We start from the raw sequence: 26218 nt of genomic DNA on the forward strand, positions 1-26218 counted from the left end.
CTAGAAATTGTTTGAATATGTGAGATCAATGTAATATATTATATGATGAGAATTGTTAAATTATATAAAAGAACTATTGTAGTCCAAAAGGCCAGGAGCTTTTATTACCGAGCTAAAACTCAAAACCTCCTAATCTCATATCCTCCAAATCTCATATCTTACCAAATTGTATAAAACAACCATTCTACTTCAAAATTTAAGCTGATAGATAATGTTACTTTAATATTGGAAAAAATTACTATGTGCCTTTCCAAAAGCATATAATTACATAAATGACCCTTTCTGTACCAAAATCAGAAACACTAAGTATTTAAATACAAATTTAAGTACAAATTTTTGCCTTTTACTATAGTAAAAATTTATATATTGTTAAAAATAAAAGCAGAAGTTAAACTAAACAGGTCCTTGACCAATTGATCAAACCTCCAAGATATTTTTAGTAACAAAATCCTCTTCACTGCCCGTTTCTTCGTCTACCGTATTGACATGACCATTCTAGAAGAAACTTTTGATTCAGAGGAACAAAACCAAATCAATCTCATAGTACAATTTTACAGTTATGAAATAGCAGCGATTAACGCGTGAATCCAATATCCATTTTACATGTTTGATGGTTGTTTATAGTCGCGTGAATCCAATATCCATTTTGTTTATAGTCACCCAAAAAGACACCTTCAAACTGATAAATTGTCTTAGCACAAAAATTTAACAATGCTTTCTACTATAAAGTTGTACATCAAGAAGGAACAACTATTGCCTGGAATACGATATAAACGTTCTCCTTCAGTAAATGAATTCTGTAAAGGAGAAAGAGAAGATAAATCTATAGTGGAAACCTATCACTAGCCAAACTAGATAAACTTCGCACACCTGTTGTTACATTACTGCTTGCTCAGAACCACAATAGTAGGTGTCCATTAACCACAGGTATGAAGAAGAAGACACAGAACTCATGATTAACTTGTATGTGATGCCAAAATAAGTCAATACATACATATATTTTTGTAATGCGTATGTACGAATTGCCGGCAGCGAAAAAAAAAGATTGAATGCATCTGGAGTAGTGAAGTCATCGGAAATAAAATGCTGGATTTTGTCTGGAAACTTCTATTTATCATCTGTTTCAGAGACAGATTTTTCCGAAACAAAAATTGCATTATGTTTAACCAACAAGTTTTATTCAATTTTGAAGGTTCTTCATTAGTCAAACTAAATAGAGATCAAATCTATAACATAATTAAACTCCACAATATAAAATACGATTCAAAGCTATTACTACCCATCTAAAAGAGAAACCAAGCATAGATCAGAAAAATTTAAAGAAAATTGTCGAATGTTTTATCAAATTCCAAACATTTATAGTCGACAAAGACCACGTTACAGTTCAAAACATCAAAGTAACTAAACTGGCAAATTTTCCACATTGAGCTAGAAGTTAGAGAATATAAGTTAGTAAACATGCTGAGAATATCTAGTTTTCTTGTGATCTCCATAACCAATGAAATAATTTAAGGAGAATTTTGCAGCAAAATTATTCACTTACAAAGCACATTTTCTTGCTTTTTTCTGCCGAAAGTGATCGATCAAAATCCTCATTGATCCGATGCTTGGCGCTTTTTTACCAATTTTCAACCAAGCCACATTGTCGTCCCGAACTCAGTAGATTAATGAATGGTAAATGAAGCACAAATTCTATTCCTCCTCCATTTCTGCTTCCTCTTCCTCCTCGCTTGCTACTTCTCCTTCGGAAATCTCCAACTCATAGCATTCCACGTCGTCTTCGTCGTCGTTTACCGCTCGATCTTCTTCTTCTTCTTCGACTTCATGGTCGTCCTCATCAAGCACCAGCCTCGTCAGCCCCTTGCCTCTGTAGAGGAGCCCCGTCCTCATCACGTAATGCACCTTCTCTCTCAAGGTCGCCATGGGGTGCGGCTCCACGAGCTTCCCCCTCTCGTAGCCTTCTCGCAGGACGACGGTGGTGGTCTTGCACTTGAGGGAGAGGTAGAAGATGCCCGGGTACCTGGTGAAGACCCTGGTGAACTTGTGGGGGAGCGAGAGCTCCTCCCTGAGCGCCCGGATGTAGTTGCGCTTGGTCTTCTTGTGGACGGTGAGGCTGAGGAGCTCGTGGAGGACGCCGACGACGCGCTTCTCCATGAGGTCGCTGTCGGGGTCGATGCCGGCGGGGTCGTCGTAGGGGGAGACGTAGGGGAGGCGGTGGAACTCCTCCATCCAGGCCCTGACCTTGTTCATGCCGCCGTAGCCGCGGGGGAAGCGCATGGGGAAGGCGAGGGGCGCGGCGGCGGAGGAGGGGGGGAGCCGGAGCTCGCGGTAGGAGGGGGAGGCGATGGAGCGCGCGTGGCGGAGCTGCAGGGCGGAGACGGCGAGGTGGGCCGGGTAGGAGGCGAGGGAGAGGAGCGGGGCGCCGTCGGAGGGGCGGCGGGAGAGGCGGAAGAGGTCGGGGTGGGAGGAGGCGAGGAGGGAGGCGAAGGAGGGGGGCAGGGCGAGGTCGAAGCGGAGCGGGGAGAGGGCGGAGAGGGGGAGGGAGCGGGAGCGGGCGAGCATGAGGAGGCGGGCGAGGCGGAGGTGGAAGGGGGAAGAGGGGCTCGGACACGGAGAGGAGAGGCGCCGGAGGAGGATGGAGGCCGGGGGAGTGAGGGAGAAGGAGGGGAGCGAGGGGAAGCGCGGGTGGGGGAGCTCGGAGAAGAGGGTCGGGTAGCGGCGGAGGAAGCGGAGCACGGGGACGGTGAGGCCGAGGCCCTTCTGGAGAGGGGAGAGGGAGCGGGCGGGCACGGGAGCGACAGAACTGCTGCTGCTGCTGCTGCTGCTGCTGCTGTTGGCGCGGCCGATGGCCTCGAGGAGCAGGCAGCAGGCCTTGACGTCGGTGTCGCGCTCGATGATGTGGTCCAGCCCGCGGTTCTTCACCCACTTCAGCCGCACCTTCTTCATCACGACTCACTCGCCCGCCAACTGTTTGTTGAAATGCCTCTCTTGTGACCTGCTGTCGGGGTTTACTAGCATTCTCTCTCAACTCTCAAACGCAATTACTTCTTTGGTATTTTACTATTGCAAAAAAAATCAAATATTAAAATAAATAGTTTTTATTCTATAATTTATTTAAAAAATAGTATTAAAATTTTCTATTTCAAAAGCACCAGTTGCACAAAAGATTTACAACATATTGAATAATACGGTCCTCATATATATTAATGATCTATATGCAAATTTATATAACAATTTAAAATTATATTTAAATCAATTAAAAAACTTTAGATTATATATTTTGATATATTAATAAGTTATAAAAATACAATCATTAGAGGACTAAAGTATTTTTTCATTCAATAATTTATTCAATTGACGGCCAACTCTTAACCCTCACTTCAATTTAGTAGATCTATTTAAAACAACAACTAAATAAATATAATATTAAGCATAATAATGTATTATTTAAACCGATCGTCTCTAGAGTAAGTGGAAGGGCTTGGTGGTTGGTACTCGAGACACAAATTCGAATTCTAGTTGATTCACATTTCCCGCTAAATTTATTTTTAAATAAAATAAACGAAGCGAGTAGCGTGTTACCTATCTCTCAAAAAAAANTTTATTTCTAAATGAAATAAATGAAGCGAGTAGCGTGCTATCTATCTCTCAAAAAAAAAAAAACTATTATATTTAAAAAAAAAAAAAAACTGAGAAATAAGTTTAATACAATATAGAGATGTTTTTGATATTTTTTTTAAAAAAAAGAGAAAGTAAAAAGGAACAGGCAACTAGTCAAGTAGCTCCTGTTTTGAGTTCCGTATCCGCAACCAAAGCTTCTGCAGAATCTCCACACTCTCTCTCCATTTCGCTCTCTCGCTCCTTCGTGATCCGCCGCCTTTCCCCTTCTCCTCTCCCATGGCCGCTCTCGCGCCTCCCCCGGCGTGCGCCGCTCGATCCGTCGACGCCGCCTCCCTCCTCCTCCTCTCTCCCCGGCCTCTGCTCCTCGCTCCTCCCAATCGCCGCGTCGCCCCCGCCCTCTCCGCCTCCGTAAGCTTCTCACCCTCCCCTGTTATCCGAGATCGAGGCCCTAGGGTTTCTTGCGCCGCCTCTTCGTCCTCCTCCTCTTCTTCTTCGTCTTCTTCGGAAGGTAGAGGCGGAGGAGAGGGTGAAGACGACGAGGAGGAGAACGGAGGAGGAAATGGAAGAGGAGGGCCGAGCGACGAGGAGGTGGAGAGGGCGCTGGGGCTGGACGGGAGCATCCCTAGGAGCTCGCACGAGTTCGTGAGGCGCGTCTCCTCCCGCGCCTACGACATGCGCCGCCACCTCATGCAGACCATCGACTCCATCAGCTACGACGGTATGATCGATTCCCCCCCACAATCCCTCCTCCTCTCTCCCCCCTTATTTTTCTGATCCATCCTTCTTGCTATGTTTAGTTGTGTCCGATTTCAGCGATGCTTGATCATTGTATTTCTCGATCTGTTTTGTATGATTCTTTCGGGATCACCTAATTGTTTGATAGTTCTATAGATGTTAATGTCATTTTGCAATTTAAGGGTAAGGGGGTATGTTGTTATGGATATTTCTCTGCCTCCTTCATTGATTTGTGTGGCATCTCCTAGTTGTAAACATAGGAACATAGGTGCAGCTCAATATTTGAGACATAATGATGCACTGTAAAACATTTACAAAATGCGCTGATTAGCTTGTTTATGTCAGGCCCATGTCGTACAGAGATCCTTCCCTCTCTCTTTTTCGGATATTAGTGTTGATCTGGAAAACAATTTTGTATCCTGCATTGGAAATTTGTTTTCGTTTTGTAGTTAATGAAACACATGTAACGTTTTAAACTAGTTTATAAGTGCATTTTCCTTGGTTTAGTATTAGAGACCAACCCTTGGAGGGAAGACTCAAAGCCAGTTTATGTGCTGACTCAAAGAGATAATCAAATATGGACAATGAAAACCCGCAGAAGTCGCAGGTGAAGTTGATTTTTTTACGTACTATATATAAGACTGTAGTTAAACAAACTAGAGAATTATCTACACTTTTACCAATATGCTCCTTTTTGCAGTGAGGTTGAGAAGGAACTTGGGATGCTGTTCTCTAAAGCTGGAAAGCGGGCATCAGAAATTGGCAGTAAGGCTAAAAATTCGAGTGTTGGTTCCAAGTTCCACATGCTTGTCGAAGATATAAGGGAGGGTGTTCTTGTAAGTATCTAGAATTGTGACAAACTGTTGACATCTTAACTCACTCAATTTTTTGCAAGCACACAATTAGGTCATAGGTTACTTTTTGCATTATTGCATGTTGAGTCCTTGTGACTATTTGCATTTTGCTTATTAATCAGGAGGATATAATTCTGAAAAACTTGCTTATAGGTGGTACTGTGGTTTTCTTCTTCTTCTTTTGAAAGCTGTAAGTGGTCGCTATTCAGAAAATTTCTTAATGCAATGTGCTACTGACTAATGACCATAGTAGTTCTTGTGGCTAGTTAAGTTTATTGGATCCCACCAAGCTTTTTCACCTTTGGTAAGTGGCCTAGCTGCTGCTACTAATGAAGTGGTGCCACAATGCATGGTATTTCAAACTTATGTTAATTTAGACCTTAGGCTTCTATGCCATACTATGAGTTCTACGCTTTTGTGTTTTCTTTGTATCAGTTACTAAGCATTTATATCCTATTCCTGTTTAATTAATCTTACAATTGCTTGACTAGGTTTTTGAAGATGAGAATGAAGCAACAAAATACTGCGACCTACTACAAGGAGATGGTCAAGGTTGCGAGGGCATTGCAGAACTCGAGGCATCATCGGTAAGACTTGAGAGATATTTAAGTATATTTAACTTGCATTCATATTTGATCTTGTGCTTTGGCATGTAGGTTTTCGATATTTGCAGCAATATGAGGGCTCTTGCTGTTCTTTTCCGTCGAGGAAGGACTCCTCCATTGCCTAAAAGCCTCGAGCAGAATTTGAAGGCTAGGAAAAGATCACTGGAGGACTAGAGGACCTTATGCGTCTAGTACTAAAACAAGAAAAGAGAGTTTAGAAAGAGAACACAGCATGACTAACGTCAATATGTAAAGTACTGTATAGTGAGAAGGAAAAAAAAGCTACTTATTCTGGTATATAATTCTTGTGACGGTTGCAATGAGCCCGTATTTGGCACCTCATATTATTTCACAATGAAAGTAAAATGATTAATGATGACGACTTAAGCTGCTAGCCAATAGTACTGATATTGTAATATGCGAACTTAATAATGGTAATTAATTAATTTTCATTGGAAATGTTCTAATTCAAAATTTTCTAATCCTGTTACTCGCTAGACAGTTAGACGACACAGTCATCACGAGTAATGAGGCCTTTAAAACTGAAGCGAATTATGTGAACACTCGCTACATGATAAAAGGGAGAAGTTAACAATCTGTATGGGCAACCGGACTGTTTCTAGAGCATATGGCAAAGGGCTTGGTGGTTGGTATTCGAGATCCAAGTTCGAATCCTAATTGATTTATATTTTCAGCTAAGTTTATTTATAAAAGAAATAAACGAAGCGAGTAGCGGGTAGCGTGCTACCTATCTCTCTCTCAAAAAAAAAAAAAAAAAAAAAAAAAACAATCTGTATGCGCAAAGCAGCATACTATGAACAATAACTCTGTGAACAACAGGTTTCAACAAACAATCTTTCATTTGCAAATAAAATCTACTGTCTTACATTAGTGACATTCTTCATCAACTTTTGGCAACGAGGATAGTTTACAACAAATTTCTTACACGCAATTAGTTAACAATTTCATCCTACAACTACCAAATTGGTGCTACTTGGGAAGCAAATAGTGAATAATTACTTCCTACCACTAAATAATTTAATGCCATTTGGAATGTATCAGTCTTTTTGCCACGAGTCTTATACCCGCATTCTGCTGATAGTCATATAACTCGGGACAGAAGAATGCATCAAGAACACTTCCCGGAATAAACAAGGAATCAAGCTCAGCAACATCTAATTTAGTGAAAACAAGCTTCTGTATGTTCCCAGCTTGTTCCTTTTGGTAAATCTCGGTCGAGTAGATAGCAGAATCGCCATTTGTTGTGGTAGGTATGCTGCAGGAAGGCCACAGTAAATAGATCAGTAAAGTGAACAAAATGTATGGAATTATGCACGGAAAAACAAGATTTAACAAATTTGGTCCTGAAATTTGATATCAGTTCCAGTTACATCCTCTTGAGTTTCAAATTGAACAAATTCAGTTGGTCAAGAAACTGTCATCTTTGTGGCCCTTTTTTGCTCTCTTTCAAACAGCAGACTAAATGGAGGACTTAATTATCATGAGCTACAAACTTCAAGGACCCACATACTAAAATTGAAACTCTGAGGATGTAATTGAAATCGGATTGAACTCAAAGAATATATTTTGTCATCAGCCAAAAGCATAGCTTCTAGACACAATCCGATCCCACATGATAAACCTGCCATCCTCAACATTAGTACCTATGAACTTCGACTTATAATTTTACATGAAAAGAAGTGCGTGATCATGCAAGAATAGTAGGAACTTACCGTAGGCGCATGGTAGGACGCAAGGAGCCATCCTTCCTAATCAAAGCTCTCCACAATGAAGTGCTTCCTGATTCTTGAGATGTCTTCTGAGCTTGTTTGTCACATTCATCCAAAATGTTACACAAACTCTCAGGGATGTCGACCACTATATTCAGTTTAGGCCGGCCAGCGGTGTCTACAAATTTTGCACTTACCCCAAAATGGATCCTCAAACCCATACAACAAAGCTGTAGCGGGCTATCTTTGTGATGTATAACTATTCTTCGACCAGATTGATAGAAGGGGATAATTGGAGCACTTATATGTTTAGAAGATACTTCATGAGGCTCTAAGAACCTAGAAGAACCACTGCAACCTTCAATAAGTGCATCTGTTTGCGCACAATCTAACTTCATTCCGTCTATATGAGCCACAAGCTCAGAGGAATCCCTGTTTTCGTAGACCAAACTGTTCACGGAAAGTATATCTGGGAGACTTGCTTCCTGTAAAAACTATGAAAGTTAGCAAACTACACCTGTAGAGAAATTACTTCATTAATATGCACTTGTATGTGTTGTATACTTTGGACAAAGTGATGCCATCAAGAAGACTCAGAAGGACGATAAAGGTAAGATAGAAGGTATTGCGGACAGCTCACAAGTCATCAGCCAAAAAATAATTGGTATTACCATAGTGACGCAGCACGCACAGCAGATGCATGCACAACTTTTGTCCCATATCATATTATACTTCATATGTGCATACTTTTTAACTCGAGAAATTTTGAACAGGTCAGAGTAACCAAGAGAAAAGAAGTAAGGGACAGGCTGTCTCCCAAAGAAAGGTCCTCTAAACTTAAAAAAGATAATAAATGAAAGATAAGAATATATGCCCAAAAAGATCCAAACAATAAACCGGTTTAAAACTACTAGACTTCCTACGGACAATCAAGCACATATAAATATATGGAAAGGTGCTTACCAAAAACAACACTGTGGCACAATACTTGACAACTTCCAGATTCATCCGGACATCATCTATGCTCCTGGAAAATACGAGACAAAGTAAAATAAAATTACACCCGAATCATAAAAGAGAGAGCAAAAACTTTTTTCAGCAGAAGAGAAATATGGGAACGTAACATAGAAAAATAAGCATATCAGTAGACCAGAAGAAATAAGAAAAAGACATCTACATTTACATTCTGGTCATTCAGGGATAACTAGTAATCATCATTTCAATCAAAGCCGAACAAGGCAAACATGTAATTTCCTTCCTTAGAACTCACCTCTTATCAACCTATCTAAATCATTCCTGCAAAATTCATGTTTAGTAAAGCATAACGAAACCTCCATCTATGTATCAACTACATGATAAAAAAGTGTATCAACCTGTGCTTCTGTTGTCCGAGGCCAAAATAAGTTGCCAAGCTTGCCATCTGCAGACACAATTATTATCCCATCAATTACTATAATTTTGTATTATTTGCTTTAAATAAAAATATAATTTGCTTAAAATTACCTTCATGTCACCAGCTCTCCGACCGAACCGCTGGGTCAACAATGGCAAGGTGTCGATCATCCCCTTTGGCTCCGGCGGTGGCCGCCCAATCTCTGCAAACGCCTCCCTTATCCTCAAGCAATCAAATCTTATGATATTGTGACCTGCCCAAACCCTCCCTGCTCAAAATGAAAAATTCACTCTCAGACAATTTTCCTCAAAAAGATATACGATATTGAAAGAAAGGCCTATTTGGGTGCCACAAAGCCTAGAATTCCAGAGAGAGAGAGAGAGAGAGAGAATTGCTTCAGATAATTAGAAAATAGGAATCCAATAGATTTCACAAAAAACAACAACTTTTCGCAAAATGAGTTTGGATTCAGAGAGAATTCATTTACTACCACTTAAACTTTAGTAATAGCACCAAAATACCTCTTTTTAACGTAGTATATTATCTTCAACACATTGAAATGATTCCCTATCTTTTAACAAACAAAACAAAACAAAATTCAATTTTTTTAAAAAAAGACATTTCTAAACAAGTTCAATTCAAATGTTCTCTCCTTAACTCCATTTAATTCCGCTAAATTTGGTTCTCAAAGCGTGAAAGAAAGGAGGAAGGAGGAGAAATCGATTCCTACCATGAAGGATGGCGAAGACGGTGTCGGCGACATCGCCGAAGGAAGGAGCGTTGGCGATCACGTCGGGGGTGATGCCGTTGCAGCGGACGGAGGCGGCGGAGATGGCGGAGGGGTCGGCGGGGCGGATGAGGGTGGAGTAGCTCCCCACCTCCACCAGCCTCCTAGGGCACACCAACACGGCGCCGAATTCGAGCAGCGCGTACCCTGACCCTCGCGAACTCGGCACCGTCGTCTCCACGTCGAAGAACGCGATCTCCGTCGCCCCCGAATCCGGCGCCGAATTCTTCTCCACCTCCATGAGCGCCCTCTACTTCTCTTCTATTTCTCCCCCATCGCTTCTCCGGGTTTCTCTTTTGTAGTATCGCGCTTTGGATTAGCTTAACGGGGAAGTAATTTCATGCTTTTCGTGAAGGGAGCGAGTACGAGGGTAGAAGGCGACACGCATGGAAAAGGTATATGCGGGTGGGGGACAAATGGAAAAAAAAAAAAAAAAGGACGGATTTCAAAACGAGATATGGTGGGAGCGTCTCTACACATTTTCACCAAAACCTAAAATGTAAGGATGGGATTTGTAAGAGATGAGGGAACGGCGGATAAGGCGTTCGTGTAGATTATAGTATGCGTCTCTTTATGGGTCCAGAGCCGTGCGGCGTCGAAAAGTGGCGCCGCGCGAGGCGATGCGAAGTTTGCGACGAGGGACTGCAGTGAACCTGAACAGGGATAAAGAATCGAAAATTAGTATCTTTTTAAGAGCAACACTAATTTAATCCGTGTTCCCGAAAAACATCGAAGTTAAAGAAAGGTTTTAGAGATCGCGAGTAGGTTTCAGTTGTGCCTCTACCTTGTTTCTTAACTTGAACTACAGGTGTATTCCGCAACCTCAACATAGCTTTTGCGACCGACGATGTCGCAAGTTCACATTGTGCACAAATCGATAATCGAAGCGTACCATAACATCATTTTTTCTGACTTGTTGCATCGATCCAAATGCAGCAACTCTCACTTCATCATCAGGCTATCAGAGTTCTTGTGTGAGATCTGCTTAAACAGCACTTTTTTTTTTCAAATGCTTTTCAAAGCAGCAGTTTAGATTTACGGTGCTAACGCTTCTGCTGCACACAGCTGCTGCAGCCGGGAGTCTTCAAGGCGCCCCTCTCCTTCATGGCCTGCCGGATCTCCTCAGCCTCTGCAGTTCTGCCCGCATCAGCATAAATGCTGCTTAGAAGAATATAATACCCACCTTCTTCCGGCTTCAACTCCATCAACTTCTCTATCGCCCGCCTTGCCATCTCCACATCCCCATGAATCCTGCACGCACTGAGCAGTGCTCCCCATACAATTTCGTTACTCGGTATCGGCATTTCTTTGATCAGGTAATATGCTTCCTCGAGAAGCCCTGCGCGACCGAGTAGGTCAACCATGCAACCGTAGTGCTCTATGCTGATTTCCATGCCACCGTACTTCTCCTTTCTCATTTCATCGAACAGTTTGCGTCCGTCATCTACGCGGCCCTCGTGGGCGCACGCGCTCAACACGGAAAGCAGCGTTACTCCGTCGGGATTCACTCTGTTCGACTTAACCATCTCGTGGAATAAGGTGATGGCGCTATCCGCGTCGCCGTGGGAAGCATAGGCTGAGATCATGGTGTTCCACGAGACAAGGCTCTTTACGGGCGTCGCGTCGAACACGCGACGCGCGCTCGCGAGGGCGCCGCACTTGGCGTACATGTCGACAAGCGCGTTCCGGAGCGAGACCATCCAGCCGAAGCCGCGCGCGTCGACATACCGGTGGACGCGCTCGCCGGCCTCGAGGTCGCCGAGGGCGGCGCAGGCCGAGACCGCGCCGAGCATTGCGACCTCGTCGGGCGGGAACGGCATGGCGCGGAACAGCTCCAGCGCGTCCCGCGGCCGCCGCGCGCGCGCGTAGCCCGATATCATGGCCGTCCACGACACCACGTCCCGCGCGGGCATATCATCAAACACGCGGCGCGCGGCGTCGGCGTCGCCCGCCTTGAGATGCGCGGTGAGGAGGCCCGACCAGGAGACCACGTCCGGAGCGGGCATATCGTCGAACGCCTGGCGCGCGGAGATGGGGTCGGAGAAGGAGGCGTAGAGGTGGATGAGAGCGTTGTGGGCGTGGACGTGGGCGGGGTGGGAGCCGAGGCATCCGAACCTGAGGGCGAGGGCGTGCATATCGGAGGCGTAGGGAGGGTCGGGGTCGCGTGCGCGGGATTTGAGGAGGAAGGTGAAGGAGAAAGGGTCGGGGAGGACGCCGCGTCGGCGCATGGAGGCGAAGAGGAAGAGGGAGCGGGAGGGGGAGTTGGAGTTGGAGTAGCCGCGGATTAGGGTGTTGAAGAAGAAGGTGAGGTTGGAGGGGTGGGTGGAGGAGAGGAAGGGGAGGTGGAGGGAGAGGAGGAGGGAGGCGTAGCGGAGGTTTCCGGTGGGGGAGACGGCGGAGAAGCGGAGGAGCTTAGCGAGGATGCGGTGGGCGGAGGGGGAGGGGAGGAGGTGGAGGTGGCGGATGAGGACGGAGTGGAGGAGCTTCAGGTCGCGGATGCTGCGGCAGCGCTCCGAGAGGGATAGAAGCGTCGCCGCTAACCCGCCGCAGGGAGGATCTCTCATAAAGGCATTCCTCGACGAGAGATTATGGCATTACGGTGTCACGACGTCGGCGACGAAACGGCTTTATCCGCCGAATACAGGACACAGATTACTCGCACTCTGGCTTCCGATGCCGGGTAGCGAAAAAAAAAGAGAAAAGAGTCGGTGGCGAAACATCCCCCAACGCAGACTTCGGAGCTCACAGAGTTCTGTTACATTAGATCCGATCTAAGGAGCTCCCCGAGGACACATTCTCGCAATTTTTTTCTTTCTTTGGATTTCAAGTAGTGTACAAAACATAGAGCAACAAAGTCGAAGCTAACACAATCACGTGTTTGCTACAAAACAGAAACAATTAAGCAAATACAATGACCAGATTTTGATTTCTAGACTCTTTAAAAAGATCTACAACTCCAGTAAATAAGAAAATTAACCAGTCCACAGCATTTGAAGGTAATCAATTGTGTTTCTGTAAGGCTACAGCAAACAAAAGGGGCAAAAAAAGGCCTCTAAGCAACTACTAGAGTGCCAAAGAGCACATGTCATGGAGTATCATCTTTGAAACCGGATTAGAGCAGCTTCTTTCTCTCGAAAAATGTCTTTAGATGCCATAATTGTAATCCTGCTACAGATAAACACATAGCAAGAGAGAGAAAACTGAGCCAAGCCATCCTTGAGTTGGTTTTTCTGTTCATCTCCTGCATTTCCTCCTCCCTGAAAAAAAGAAAAAAGAAAAAAGAAAAAAAATGTCATTAATAAGAAAACAAACAATTCTACGTGCACTTACAATCAAAGCCTATTAATATGTCAACTGAAAATGAGAATGTCTGTGGAATAGATCCTCAGGATAAAATTTAACAAAGCATTGTTCCTATAAAAATGTTTCAGCATACAAACAGATAATGCAGTATCTCTCATACAGATTTGGAATAGCAAGTAGCCTTTCTTCCCTCTATATAGCAAGATGTGTTTATGTTGCAAAAAGGTTCCTTTGTCCCTTATTAGATGAAAAATATATATTTCTGCGTGCCATAATAACACAAAGAAAGCTTAAGTAATCATGAAGCACCTTTCACGAAGAAAGAACATTTCCTCATGGATCGTCTTAACAGTATCCTCCAGCTTCTTCAATTCCAGCTCCATGAGCTACAAAAGGAAACCAGAAGGCGGGAGTCAGTGAAAATTTAAATGCATGCTCCGCAAACTAGTTTCATTAGGGGTGAGGCGATGGTTTCTCCTTAAATAAAAATAATATAGCAACGACATTACACCAACATTTGCACAAGCACAAATATACAGACAGAGAAGCAGGAAGAGTTATTGCCATATGAGTATCTTAATACCGTGAGAATACGACGGTATAAACAGGCATTACACCCTCAAGTTGGGCATATGAGTATCTGAATACCGTGAGAATGTGATTGTATAAACAATTATCGTTGCTTCTATTTGCAACCATCATAATCAATGTGATGTGATTTGTCAAAAAGGAGTACATAACGGAGTGATAAGTGCTATAGAACCCGACATAATCTGTAGCATCTGCTTATAACTGCTAGTGTCAAACTTTGTATTATACTTCTGACTTCTTAAAGTAATATCCAATCCCTTTAACTGGTGCCTCCTACGAAATTAACAGAGAAACATTAAACTGCGTGAAATTATCAAACTACACATTTCCATTGTTAAGCAAAACAGTTTCCGAATCAAAACGATCAAATGAAATGAAGCTACCTACAAACTCTCCAAACAACCATGCTCCGTTATATATGCAAAACGAAGTTGTAAATCTCTGATAATAATATACTATTCAAGCAATTATTCATATAATCAGAAACTACAATTCGCATCGCAACAAGCATAATTATTCAATTTACCCGGTTAGTCCGGAAAGGAATAGGCATTCTTACATCGATCTGCCCTTTCTTGGCGACTTTGGTCCAATCCTTGGCGGCGACACCGCTCTTCCACTCGAACTCAACGGTGACCGTCACGGGAGGCTGGTGATCGGGCGTCCAGAAGCATGCGAGGAAGTCGCCCGCCTCGTACGCGGTGAACGCGAAGTTCCCCGACTCCACGTTCTCCGCGAAGTGCATGCTGTTACCATACGGCGAGGTCACCTACTAAAACAAAACCCCTAATTTCATATGATCGGCCGAATCAATCCATTTAGGGTTTCAAATCGAAGGATCGAGGAAGATGAGATCTTACCCTGAGGGTGACGCGGTGGGAATCGGGGAGGGGGAGGGAATCGGAGGGGTTGACGACGGAGTACTTGCCCACGGTCATGGCGTTGAGCTTGATGTCCTCGGATATGCACTTGGTGTGGCCGGATTGGAGCTCGAATCGGAGCGATTGGACCCGGATCGCCGAGAGGCAAAGCAAAACGGAGATCAACAGGGAAGGGAAAGTATCTGATCTCTCTCTCCTTCCTCTAGCCATGGTCGATGAACACGCCTCCTTCCTCCTAGGGTTAGGGTTTCGTTCGCGTGTGCTCTTCTTCTCTCTGGTTGAGAGAGGGGGAAGGTTAACGAAGAGGGAGGGGAAGGGGGAGAGAAGGGGAGTTCGCTCGATGGATCGGATACAAGGAAGCACTAACGCGGGGCCCAGTACTTACATCGGCGTCCGTTGACACGTGTGCTTTAATAGTTGTGAACATGGGCTCATTGGCCGAGTCAAAGATGGTGTCATGTTCGAGTCCCAAACGGGTTGCCGCAATAATAAATCGGCCTCTTTCGTTATGAAATTTAAAAAATAAAAGAACAAATTTGATCTGTTTAACAAATTAACAGGACTTATTATATTTCAGTTGAAAAGGTTTTGGAGAACAAACTTTAAATTTAAGAAGGTTAACATTTTATTCAACTCTTTAAGAATTTTTTTTAAAGTTGAGTTATGGTTTAACAAATATTGCCTTACAACTAAATGGTACTGTTTAATTGTTAGTTGAAAAACTAATACTCACATAATATGCATACATAGTAAGATTTCAATAGTATTTTCTACTTGATATACCCTTCAAAATATAACCAACACTTTGGAGGAAACTGTTTCATGACATGTACTCCACATAACTAATGAGAAAAGAAAACACAAAATATTATTTAGAATAGTTGTTATCTTACTAACTCAAATATTCATTCCAAATGAAAGTTTTATACTCATGCATCTAATGCATTTGAGATGTGGTAATCGAACTGCTCATATGTATTTCGTCGTAGATGGACGGCCAGATTACACTGCACCCAACTTGCGACCTAGCGAACCTGCTTAAGGTGCCCTGCTACAAGTACTAGCACGTCAATCGAATCCAAACCCGACTCTAAGCGGTGGTTCCGATAGTTGAGTTTGCATCTGTTTCGAGTCTCATTGCTAATATTCAACAACGTGCGGGGTTCATGCTTGGTTTTGGATCTCACTAGTCCCCTACGAACTCGTTTAGACGTCGTTGATATTATTTTACCCGAACAATTAATTAGTTAATTTACATGTCTCCGAGCATTAAGAATGTCAGAGGCAGTGGACTTCGCCGCTTAGTATAATAATAAAATAATACAGTTATACATGCGCAAACTTTATTTATTTATTTATTTTTTAAAGTTTTTATTTTAATTTCTCCCCCCTCTCACCGCCGTTCACAGCGGAATGTAATGAGCAAGGAGACTAGAACAAACCCCTCTTTCTCTCTCCCATAAAACCGCGCCATATTCGTAAACTCCTCTCTTTCTCTCTCTCTCTCTCTCTCTCTCTATTGAGTCTAGATCCAGAGATCGGTGCGTGTCCCCGATGACGAGGGTGCGGCGGCGAGGGCATCATCGGGCCATCTAAGGCGGCGGCGGCGGCGGTGTCGAGGGATTGGAGACGGGGTCGTCGTCTCCGGCGGCGGCGGCGGCGGGGGAGGCGGAGGCGATGCCTAGGACGCGGCTCCGGGTGTGGTTCGTGACGGTGTGCGCCGCGATCGTGGCGTGGACCTGCCTCGTCCAGCTCATCGCCTTTGGGCGCCTATGGCGCCATCGCAGCGGCGGCGGCGCATCCTCCGCCGAGTCCTGGGATTGGAACCCTACTCGGATCCTGTTTAGGTTTGGGGTCGGGGCGTCGGATCCGTCGCCTGCTCCTTCGCCGCTGCCACCTCCCAGTACGTGCTTCGATCTCTCTCTTTTATTTAATCAGCTCGCATGTGTGAAATTGTTGCTGGATTCTGTGTCTTGATTCGCTTATTCGTTGAAGTTAATTTGTAATATATTTTGTGGCGTTATCATTTGATAGGCTGTAGAGGAATAATCTGACTGCAGGTAAGTTGCATAGCTTGGCAAGTGATTACGCCCACAGATAGCTACGATTGTTGAGCTATGTCTGAATAGTTTGTAGTTTGCTCACACACACATACACACCAAAGAAGATCATGAGAAGATAGATTGTTAGAGAATGGTTAGTTTAATCCCTGACATTGATGTGATTTTGGGGCTGAAAAATATTGGACAGATAGCCAATTAAATCATATACAATCTGCTTTAAATTATAATCAAGTCTAGATCTCTGTAGGAGATTTCACGATTCTGCTTCAATTTCCCTTTCCTGGAGGATTAAGACAAACTCTTGTTTCCTGCTGCAATTATCGACTAGAGAGCAGAGAAGAGGATTATAAGATTTTAAGGAATCCAGTAGAATGGAGAAATAGCATGGTATATATACCACTCGACTCTCAGTTGTCCCATTAGCTATGTGTAGATATATATATATATATATATATATGTAGATATATATATATATATATATATATATATATATATATATATATACACACACATCATTTTTATTTTCTAAAAACTTCAAATGCGCTAGATCAAGTCTAACGGAGCCGATCGTCGATTCGAAAATTCCATCATCGAAAACGACTCAGGAGCACGGAGGCCTCCGTGCTCCTGAGAGCATAGCAGCCCTGCTCTATATATATATATATATATATATCTATATATATATATATATATATATACACACATCATTTTGCATGTAAACATCAAAACAGCTGCACAACAAAACCCTCAATCTAACTCTTCCTAGTCTATCTGCTAGCAGAATTGGATTCGTTTAACACCCTCGTACGTTTTTAGTCTTTTTATCTCATTAAATTCCCCTGCAGAAGAAATTCCGATAAATACTATCTTCCTGTAGAACACTTTAACTTTTTTTCAACTCATTTGTTTTACAACCAAATTATGTTGCAGGACTCTACACGAGCAATGGTTATTTAACAATATCTTGCAATGGTGGCTTGAACCAAATGCGTTCAGCAGTAAGTTGATATTCTTATGCCCTTTTCTATTCCTTCATTTGAACTTGTGTTTCACATCAACTTACAAGTTCATTTCAGATATGTGATATGGTGACTGTTGCTCGTTTGCTTAATCTCACACTGGTTGTTCCAGAGCTTGATAAGACATCTTTTTGGGCTGACTCAAGGTTATTTCCTTTTTGAAATTCTGAAGTCTCATTTTTTTCATATTCTTCTACCATAATTACTTCTAAGACAATTGTCTATCTATGTGTGTTGCAGTGTCTTTGGTGACATTTTTGATGTGAGACATTTCATTGATTCGTTAAGAGACGAGGTTCATATAGTTAAAAGGCTTCCAAAGAAGTTTAGTGAGAATGCTTCCAGCAATTTACTTAGGATGCGTCCAGTGAGCTGGTCGGATGATAAATACTACTTGCAACAGGTTTGAACTTGTCATCTACGTGTAATATTTCTCAGATTAATCGTCGTCATTTTTTTATCCATTAAGAAATCTAACATATTGACTCTAGTCATCCTAGTATCATTAGGAAGCAAATGTTTCCCAATACTTTTTGAGTGGTTTTCTTGTTGCTTTTTAATATTCAATCTAATTTCTAAGAATAGTACTGCCCTCTCCAAGTCTCTGAGTTTCTTACATTCTGCAGATCTTGCCACTCTTCAACAAATTCAAGGTGATACATTTTAATAAGACAGATGCGCGGCTGGCAAATAATGGCCTTCCTTTGGAGCTGCAGAAGCTGAGGTGTCGTGTTAATTTCCACGCACTAAAATTTACTCCTCAAATTGAGGAATTGGGGAATAAATTGGTTCAAATCCTTCAACAAAGGGGATTTTTTGTGGCCTTACATTTGAGATATGAGATGGACATGCTGGCTTTCTCTGGCTGTACGTATGGTTGCTCTAAGGAAGAATCTGAGGAGCTGAAAAGGATGAGGTCTGCAGCTGCTACTCACTCATTTTGGTATCTCTCCTTGAATTATGTAACTTTGCCTTCCAGCTATTATGTCTTGTTAAAATGGTTACCATGCTCTGATATTTATTTTATTCTTAAATCATGTTGTGGAAGATGCATTCTGGGGAACACATGAATAGCACTACCCACTTCTGAAATTTGAATGGAGTACACCTCCGGGGATATATATACTCATTCTCTCTTTATATAGAGGGATTTTTTTTTTCCCCCATCAACAAGCAGATTGACCCCTTGAAGTGTTCTCTTATAAATCGTTTAATTAGTTGCTCTCATTCAGATATGCATATCCATGGTGGAGGGAGAAAGAGATAAATTCAGAAGCCAAGAGATTGCAAGGCTTGTGTCCGCTTACGCCAGAGGAGACCACACTAATCTTAAAAGCATTGGGATTCGATAAGAATACTCAAATCTACATTGCGGCTGGTGAAACTTATGGTGGAGAGAGAAGGCTTAAAGAATTACAAACAGCATTTCCTAACCTTGTAAGAACCACTTCTCAACAATAAGCTCTATTTGAAGCTATATTTATTTGCTGATATTTATTGCAATATGCATATAAACGTTACCTACCACTGTCTATTTATATTTCAAAATTAAGTCCTTACGGACGGTGTATTGTGTTACTCACCCCTTTAGGTGAAGAAGGAGATGCTGGTTGACCAAGAGATTCTGGGACAATTTCGAAATCACTCTTCCCAAATGGCCGCACTGGATTACATGGTTTCGATAGCCAGTGATGTTTTTATCCCCACATATGATGGAAACATGGCAAAGGTTGTTGAAGGCCATCGTAGGTTTGTGAATTTTCTGGTTTGCCTTGATTTTATTAAGAAACAAGGTTGTCAATTTTAATATGGGTTTTAGCTAGTAATGGAATTATAAATTTAGACATCCTCTGTTCTTGGTTTTGTAGGTATCTTGGATATCAAAAGAGTATCTCTCTGGACAGGAGAAAATTAGTGGATCGTCTAGACTTGTACAAGAATAACACTCTTTCGTGGGATGAATTTGCATCCTCTGTTCGCGAAATTCACAAAAAGAGTGTTGGACAACCAGCCTGCCGAAGAGTAGTAGCTCACAAGCATAAGGAGGAAGACTACTTTTATGCTAACCCTTACGAGTGCTTAGTTAATACATCATGGTGCGTCGAACAAGGAAATTCTCGCTCTTCAAGATGATTAGTTATCAATCAATTAAATATAGCATTTACCGGAGGTAAAAAAGCCCCTTTTTTTGTTATGTTGAGTGTTTCTGTTTTCTGCAAGTTCTTCTTAATTGGGAAGCAGCTTTTGTAAAGCCCTAATTTGTTTTTATTATTCGTTTTTCTTATTCATCTCCTAATTAAGTTTTGATTTGCTGAGTTGTAAATCAACAAATTCAGATGTATCTATGCAGCTGGGGTATATAGTTTGTTTTACAAATATTTTGTGGGCAAATATTCTACGTAGTTAGGATCCGTGGTTAATAAAGAAAATGACCTTGATCCAAACTACAATATACCATGCACTGTAAATTACCGACGAGACAAGCATGTCACACAACCTTGGGGAAAAGCCAGTAGGCAAAGCTGTAACATACTGACATTTTTTCCAAGTTTGTCACAATAAACTCCACTTAGTAATCAGTAAGCTTAACTAGCTACAATATAAAAAGATCCTACATACCGATCAGTTTGCTAAGCACCGTACCATAATGCAACTTACGAGAAAGAAATGAAGCCTCCAGCACTGAATACAAATTGCATTAAGTAGAAAAGTACTCGAAAAGAACAATGCAAATAGCACAAATGTTCCCTGCTCATCAAATGAACTCAGCAAGTTTTTCAGAGGAATAGAAATCAAAGAACGTCAAGGGGATCGAGTCCACATAACAAACTGGCGAGGAAAGGCAGGTAACAGTCTAGATCTTTTCGAGGGCATGAACAATGTCGGCCTTCAAATCCTCAAAGTCCTCGACCCCAAAGCTGAACCTGACCAGGTTGCCCTCGATCCCGTATTTTGCTCTCTCCGACAAAACCAGGTCCCTACCGACAAACTGAGTTCTCTCCGACGAAAACAGGTCCCTACCGACAAAATCAAAGAACAGGAAATTTATTTATAAACTAGCAATAGCAGATGTTGCATGACTAAGCTTTTCAATTTGATTTTTTTTTTTTTAATGGTGAAAATAAAGTCAAATAGGTGAGACTAATACCAGTAAGACATGACGGCAGGCTGGTCCACTAAACTCTCGCAACCCCCAAATGAAGGGGCAATGTATGGTATCTTTAGGGAATCTACAAAATTCTCCGCAGACATAAAGCCTCCAGCAACCTGCATATCCCACCAATTTAGCACACAAGTTGAAGCCTATGTATCAAAAATCAATTTTCAGCTTGACGGCATGGAATACTTAAAATTAAAAGAGATACACCTCAAAACTGACTACACCACCAAAACCAGTCATTTGCCGCTTGGCGATGTGATGTTCTGGATGGCTTGGCAGGCCCGGGTAGTAAACACGTACAATCTAGCAAAACAGCATTAGGATTTTCATGAAAAGAGGTTAAGAACTTAAACTCGGTTGCCAGGTAACATGAAGGAATGAAACACTGAAAACTGCAGTATTCATTATCAAGTTGAGAAAATCAAAAAAAATCAAAGTAACATGAAAGGCGAGGAATGAAGATAAAAGTAGAATATGATACTCAATTTCATATGAATCTCCAACAATGTTCATTAATATATACAGTTGGTACAGTTAAAATAGGAGCCCACTATATAATCAAGAAAACATGCTACTTTATTTCTTCCTCAAAAATGCATTCAATTCTCGTTAATTTAACTACTAACATGATTCTCACTTTCCCAACTTAATTTGCTACTACCACACTTTCGAGAATGAAGGATTAATGAAAACTTTAAGTACATCATAAAATGAGCGACCACAAGCAAAGTTTCATCATTGAGTGAAAAATGGGAAATTCATGCGTCTGTTTTTAACTATCCCTTAATGTGGTATGATACAGCGCCACCAATCTTCTGTGGGAAATTTAAGTTGTACAGCAAGGACACCACTGTAAAGAGAGGTAAACACACCCAACAGCACCTTTCTCTCTCTTTCGTAATATTTTTCTTTTCTGCTCTAGATTGTTCCACAGCTTTTTGACATCCATTTTTACATAGAAATGCACTAAACCGCAAAATAGGAGTGGATTTTGAGAACTCTTAGAATGCAACAATATCTTGACAAGAAGGATGCAAATGGTGCAAGAATGCTTCAAACATACCGAAAGTTCAAATAAAGTCAACGAGGACACAAATTGATTTATCTTTTGTGATTAAAAATTTAAGAACCTTGTAAGGAAGTGCAACACAGAATTTACATACCTTGGGATGTTCCTCTAAAAACTGGGCCATCCTCAATGCTGTATTATTCTGATGCTGTACACGAAGATGCAGCGTCTTCATGCCTCGAATGATCATATATGCGGCATTCTGAGAGGATAATATAATCAATTATAAGGAAAAGATTGAAGAATATCAAATCATAGCAATTATTGTATGTAGGTCAATAAATAAAGAAATAAATATACTAAATGATTGACAGCTAACTTACGGGATTAATAACACCACCAACAACATGATGATAAAGGCGAATTTTAGAGATTAGTTTCTCTGAACCACTGATGCATCCTGCAAGAACCTACATAAAGAAATCCTTCTGTTATTTACAGAAAAAAATTGAAATAAGTAATTAGGCAGATTGACAGAGGCTCGATAATACTGACATCATTGTGACCAGCAATAAACTTTGTTGCAGAATGTAGAACTAGATCAGCACCCAAAGTTAAGGCCTTCTGATTGACAGGTGAGGCAAAGGTTCCATCTATACAAACCAACGCTCCTTTGCTGTGGCAAAGCTGTGAAACCAATTCAATATCAACGCATCGAAGGAATGGATTGGTAGGAGACTCCGTGAAGAAAAGAGTAACCTGTGACAATAAAATGTGTTAGTTTCATCACAATCATCGAAATGCACAAGTGAAGAACAATTGAAGAGCAATAACAAACAAACAAGAAAGGGTCACCAACATTATTTTGATCCAGTGCACTTTTCAGAGAGTCCATATCAGCAGGATCAATGACAGTTGCCTGCATATTAAGAAGAGGTTTAAATCAGCAAGATTGAGGTAACCAAAAAGTTACCTATTCCTTTCAGATGAAGAAAGCTTCTATCTCCCCTGGCAGCAGAATGAAACAGAAACTTGATAAAACACATAAGGAGACTGATGTCAACACGAAGCAGACAGAATAAGAAATCAGCTACAAGATGAGAGCCAAGAGGTTAAAAAACCGATCAGACTTCCACTTAAAATATTTGGCTACTATCTCTCAACCATTACACCCTTCATCAGTATAGATTTTGGGAACTTTTTACCATCTAACTAAGGCTTTATCCCAGCAATTCCCTTTCGTACAAGGGTCTTTCTAAAGTTGCTTCTACAAGCTAACTTGATTAAACAATCAACATCAATTCCACTTTCAAACTTAATGGCTATAACCTAAGAAAACAGTATTGAATCACACGCTTACCGAAATTCCCATTTTAGGAAGCTCATTCTCAATGTAAATCCTAGTCTTCCTGTAGCAATCAGTGGTAGTAATGATGTGCCCACCAGCAGGAACAAGCCCATTAAACATGGCCACACTAGCATACATACCAGATGAGACAAATAAAGTGGATTCGGCCCGCTCCAGTGCACTGCAAAAGCAAGTACATACCATCATATGCTATAAATAAATCAGTTAAGCAACATCAAAAATAAATCACTTAGGCACGCACTAGCACGCATACCTAATCTTTTCCTCCAAAACCTTCGTAGTTGGGTTTCCATATCGACCATATTCGTAGCTCTCATGCCTCCCCTCCTGCAAGAATCCAATATCAAAAGGTTCAAGAAGACCGAATGAAGCCAAAAGTATCCAATTCAATTAGAAATATTGTTAGAACTGGACTAGATACCTTGAAATCAACCAGCTCCTGCGTGTTCTTGAACCAGTATGCAGAGGTGTTGACGACCGGGGTGGTAATGGCGTCCGTAGTAATCCCGCGCCCTAATCTTTCACCTATCACAAACCATCACATCAGTTCAACTGAAACTTCTAGATCTGTTTGATATATTAGGTAAGATCTCTCGGACAGAAAACAGTTCATAGAGATCCAAAACTTCTAGATCTGTTTGATATATTAGGCAAGCCATTAAATAACGAACGTGGAGAATTGAATCCCCAATCTCCCAGCATTTAAGGGGGTTAACTTGACCTGATGTTATATTACAAACAAATGATAGGTAGAAAGTGATTATTTCCTTTCCAAGACATAAGCAAGTAAAAAGTAGACATAGCTTTATGCGTCCAGATCTAAGATGTCGGAATAAGAAGAAGAGGAAGAAGAAGAAGAGAGGAGATACCGGCATGAACTGCGAGGCTCCCGTCGGAGCTCAGAAACGCTGCAGCGAGCGCCGCGGCCTTCGGATCGGCTTCCGCGGCGGCGAGTGGCGACTGTACAGGGTTATCGGCGAGGGCGGCGGCGCCGTCGCCTCCAACCTCCGTCTCCGCGATGGGAGAGGCGGAGGCGGAGGCGGCGGCGGAGGAGGGCGGGGTGTCGGACCACGAGGCGGCGACGATCTGCGCGACGCCGATGTTGCTGCAGTTGCGGCGCGCCTTCGTGCTCAGCTGGCGCACGAAGTTGGGGGGGAACCGGAGGATGAGCGCCGCCGACGAGAACGGCGCGTAGGAGCGGTGGCGGCAGCTGTGGGAGAGCGGGGCGCGGAGGAGGAGAGCTTCGGCAATGGCGCAGCGCGGCAGAAGCTGAAGGAGACGGCCATTTCTTGGGTTAGGGTTGAAGAGGGATGCGAGAGGCTGGGGTTGAAGAGAAATGGTGCCGCCGCAAACTGGAATGGAGGAGAAACTTGGCGAGGGCGAGAGGGTGCTATTTTTAAAGTCTTTTTTCTAGGGCAAGTTGTTCCCACCTAAACCTACTATATTTGGGCCCCCCAACTTTAATAAATATCTAATAATCTAATAATAATACTATTTTAATGAACTCTGTACTGTATTGAAGCATTTATTTATGTAAACTAATTTTATAAGAAAGATTTATATTTTATATTTTTTCGTATTTTCTAATAAATATTTTTGCAGGTTAAATAGTTGTCACATTATTTTCACACTAGAAAGTCCAAATATGTCAATGTTCTCCTCTACAAAAGCCTGCCATCGGTAGTGGTGTGCAGTGGCGTGGAAGTTTTGCGGCCGGGTATGCAGAGCCTGGGAAGACGCGATGAACTTCAAATCGACGGACGAGATTTCTTTTCTGGGGGTAGTTGTTCGTGACCTAAATACCTAATCACCTGACTCCTACGATTGCAGTGGAGCTTGATTCTTTTTTTATTTTTTTCTTTTTGATTTTATGTTTTTTGAAAAGTAAATTATTGTTGGGCCATAGGGCACAATAAACGCAGGGAAGCTGCAAGTTGGTTGAAATAATTACTCCATTTAAAAAGTGACAAATCAGATCTCATGGCTCATGCTGAGCTGGACCGCAAAATCCTCCCCCCTCCGCCCCCATTGATTTGCTCTAATCTTAAAATTTCCCGAGATTTTCTCCACAGTTAACGATTAATGATAAATTAATATGTAAATAAATATTTACTAAATTAGAGAAAATATATTGTTACAAAGCATCTCAAATAAAATTTTTTCAATTATATATGTACACATATATGTGGTCCTGATCGAAGCGTTGTCGCAGAAGAAGTGCAAAATCTACCCAGCATGATCAACCAATGAGCTAATTCAACACTCCCCGCAGTGATATGCCCTAACAAGAAGCCGCGGCCTCAACCTGTGAGCTAACTAATAATTATTGATGCTTTTGTTGTCGATGTCCAAAGAACTGGACAAAAATCTAATCACCAAGATCATCCACTTTAGTATTAATCTAAGATACATTACCAGAAAAAATATAAAGATTTATATTAATATAATTAGAAGCATTTTTCAGAGCAAGAGAATGTCGAAAAATGGTCATAAAAATTTAATCGTGAATAAGATAGATTTGTCCTTATATGCATGCTTTTTCTTTTGTCGCTTGTGTTATCTTTAGTCCTATCAAAGACCCGCCTCTTACAAAAAGACGATATATAGAGAAATATTTAATCCTATCAGAAACCAGCCTCTCACGCAAGGACGATTTATAGAGAAAGCGCGAGGACAACATAAAGAAATTAAGGAGAAAGAAAACGGAGTAGCTAATAGTAACAGTTAACTCCAAACACATGATAACATCATGACTAACCAAAAGATTTAGAAACTACAGTGGGTTAATGAAACCATGTAAGCATATGACATATTTTAGGCCATTTCAAAATGGGCTCCTTTCCTTCAGGTGCGGACACCATATTGAGCCCAACCCCTCCAATTCTACTCGTAATTTGAGTACCCTGTTGAGGTCTCTTCCTATAAAACCAAAGAACTTGCAGAGCCATCCATCAAAAAGTTAGCCTCCAGAGCCATTTTCTAAAAAGCTCCTCTCTCTTCGATGCTTTAAGCGTTGCCTGAGCTTCTTAACCTTTCAAGGAATGGAGTTTTTTTGACATTTTCGTTGCAGTCAAAAACGAGCGGATTTATTATGTATC

The 26218-nt window shown here is 41.9% G+C and overlaps 7 protein-coding genes across 8 annotated transcripts; 2 read left to right on the forward strand and 5 right to left on the reverse strand.

Moving 5' to 3' along the window:
- On the reverse strand, nucleotides 418–3177 carry LOC109721155 (protein ROOT PRIMORDIUM DEFECTIVE 1). Of its 2 annotated transcripts, none has more exons than XM_020248598.1 (2): nucleotides 1544–3177; nucleotides 418–672 (listed from the first exon to the last, which is right to left on the reverse strand). In XM_020248598.1, exon 1 carries the CDS (start codon nucleotides 2944–2946, stop codon nucleotides 1693–1695), a length of 1254 nt encoding a protein of 417 aa, XP_020104187.1. In that variant the 5' UTR covers nucleotides 2947–3177; the 3' UTR covers nucleotides 418–672; nucleotides 1544–1692. The 2 variants fall into 2 exon arrangements, with proteins under 2 accessions (XP_020104187.1, XP_020104185.1); XM_020248596.1 differs by having other exon boundaries at nucleotides 418–679.
- Nucleotides 3780–6209, forward strand: LOC109721156. The gene is made up of 5 exons (XM_020248599.1): nucleotides 3780–4339; nucleotides 4864–4963; nucleotides 5057–5192; nucleotides 5702–5797; nucleotides 5867–6209. Exons 1-5 carry the CDS (start codon nucleotides 3898–3900, stop codon nucleotides 5987–5989), a joined length of 897 nt encoding a protein of 298 aa, XP_020104188.1. The 5' UTR covers nucleotides 3780–3897; the 3' UTR covers nucleotides 5990–6209.
- On the reverse strand, nucleotides 6657–10150 carry LOC109721154 (protein NEN1-like). Its single transcript, XM_020248595.1, has 6 exons — nucleotides 9669–10150; nucleotides 9049–9206; nucleotides 8919–8965; nucleotides 8509–8572; nucleotides 7549–8030; nucleotides 6657–7091 (listed from the first exon to the last, which is right to left on the reverse strand). The coding sequence occupies exons 1-6, from the start codon at nucleotides 9964–9966 to the stop codon at nucleotides 6854–6856; spliced, it is 1287 nt and encodes a 428-aa protein (XP_020104184.1). The 5' UTR covers nucleotides 9967–10150; the 3' UTR covers nucleotides 6657–6853.
- On the reverse strand, nucleotides 10606–12444 carry LOC109721151 (pentatricopeptide repeat-containing protein At5g56310-like). Its single transcript, XM_020248593.1, has one exon. The coding sequence runs from the start codon at nucleotides 12287–12289 to the stop codon at nucleotides 10769–10771; it is 1521 nt and encodes a 506-aa protein (XP_020104182.1). The 5' UTR covers nucleotides 12290–12444; the 3' UTR covers nucleotides 10606–10768.
- LOC109721160 (transmembrane emp24 domain-containing protein p24delta9-like) lies at nucleotides 12624–14840 on the reverse strand. The gene is made up of 4 exons (XM_020248604.1): nucleotides 14480–14840; nucleotides 14179–14388; nucleotides 13338–13414; nucleotides 12624–12982 (listed from the first exon to the last, which is right to left on the reverse strand). The coding sequence occupies exons 1-4, from the start codon at nucleotides 14708–14710 to the stop codon at nucleotides 12838–12840; spliced, it is 663 nt and encodes a 220-aa protein (XP_020104193.1). The 5' UTR covers nucleotides 14711–14840; the 3' UTR covers nucleotides 12624–12837.
- LOC109721153 (uncharacterized protein At1g04910) lies at nucleotides 15872–19952 on the forward strand. The gene is made up of 8 exons (XM_020248594.1): nucleotides 15872–16403; nucleotides 17494–17561; nucleotides 17640–17728; nucleotides 17823–17985; nucleotides 18209–18498; nucleotides 18815–19019; nucleotides 19174–19331; nucleotides 19451–19952. Exons 1-8 carry the CDS (start codon nucleotides 16178–16180, stop codon nucleotides 19713–19715), a joined length of 1464 nt encoding a protein of 487 aa, XP_020104183.1. The 5' UTR covers nucleotides 15872–16177; the 3' UTR covers nucleotides 19716–19952.
- On the reverse strand, nucleotides 20247–26096 carry LOC109721469 (cystathionine gamma-synthase 1, chloroplastic-like). The gene is made up of 12 exons (XM_020249121.1): nucleotides 26049–26096; nucleotides 23990–24530; nucleotides 23542–23645; nucleotides 23374–23447; nucleotides 23112–23280; nucleotides 22611–22670; nucleotides 22307–22510; nucleotides 22135–22221; nucleotides 21906–22013; nucleotides 20950–21045; nucleotides 20731–20849; nucleotides 20247–20599 (listed from the first exon to the last, which is right to left on the reverse strand). Exons 1-12 carry the CDS (start codon nucleotides 26094–26096, stop codon nucleotides 20437–20439), a joined length of 1773 nt encoding a protein of 590 aa, XP_020104710.1. The 3' UTR covers nucleotides 20247–20436.

The sequence above is a fragment of the Ananas comosus genome, linkage group 15 (assembly GCF_001540865.1).
Source record: "Ananas comosus cultivar F153 linkage group 15, ASM154086v1, whole genome shotgun sequence".
NCBI lineage: Eukaryota > Viridiplantae > Streptophyta > Magnoliopsida > Poales > Bromeliaceae > Ananas > Ananas comosus.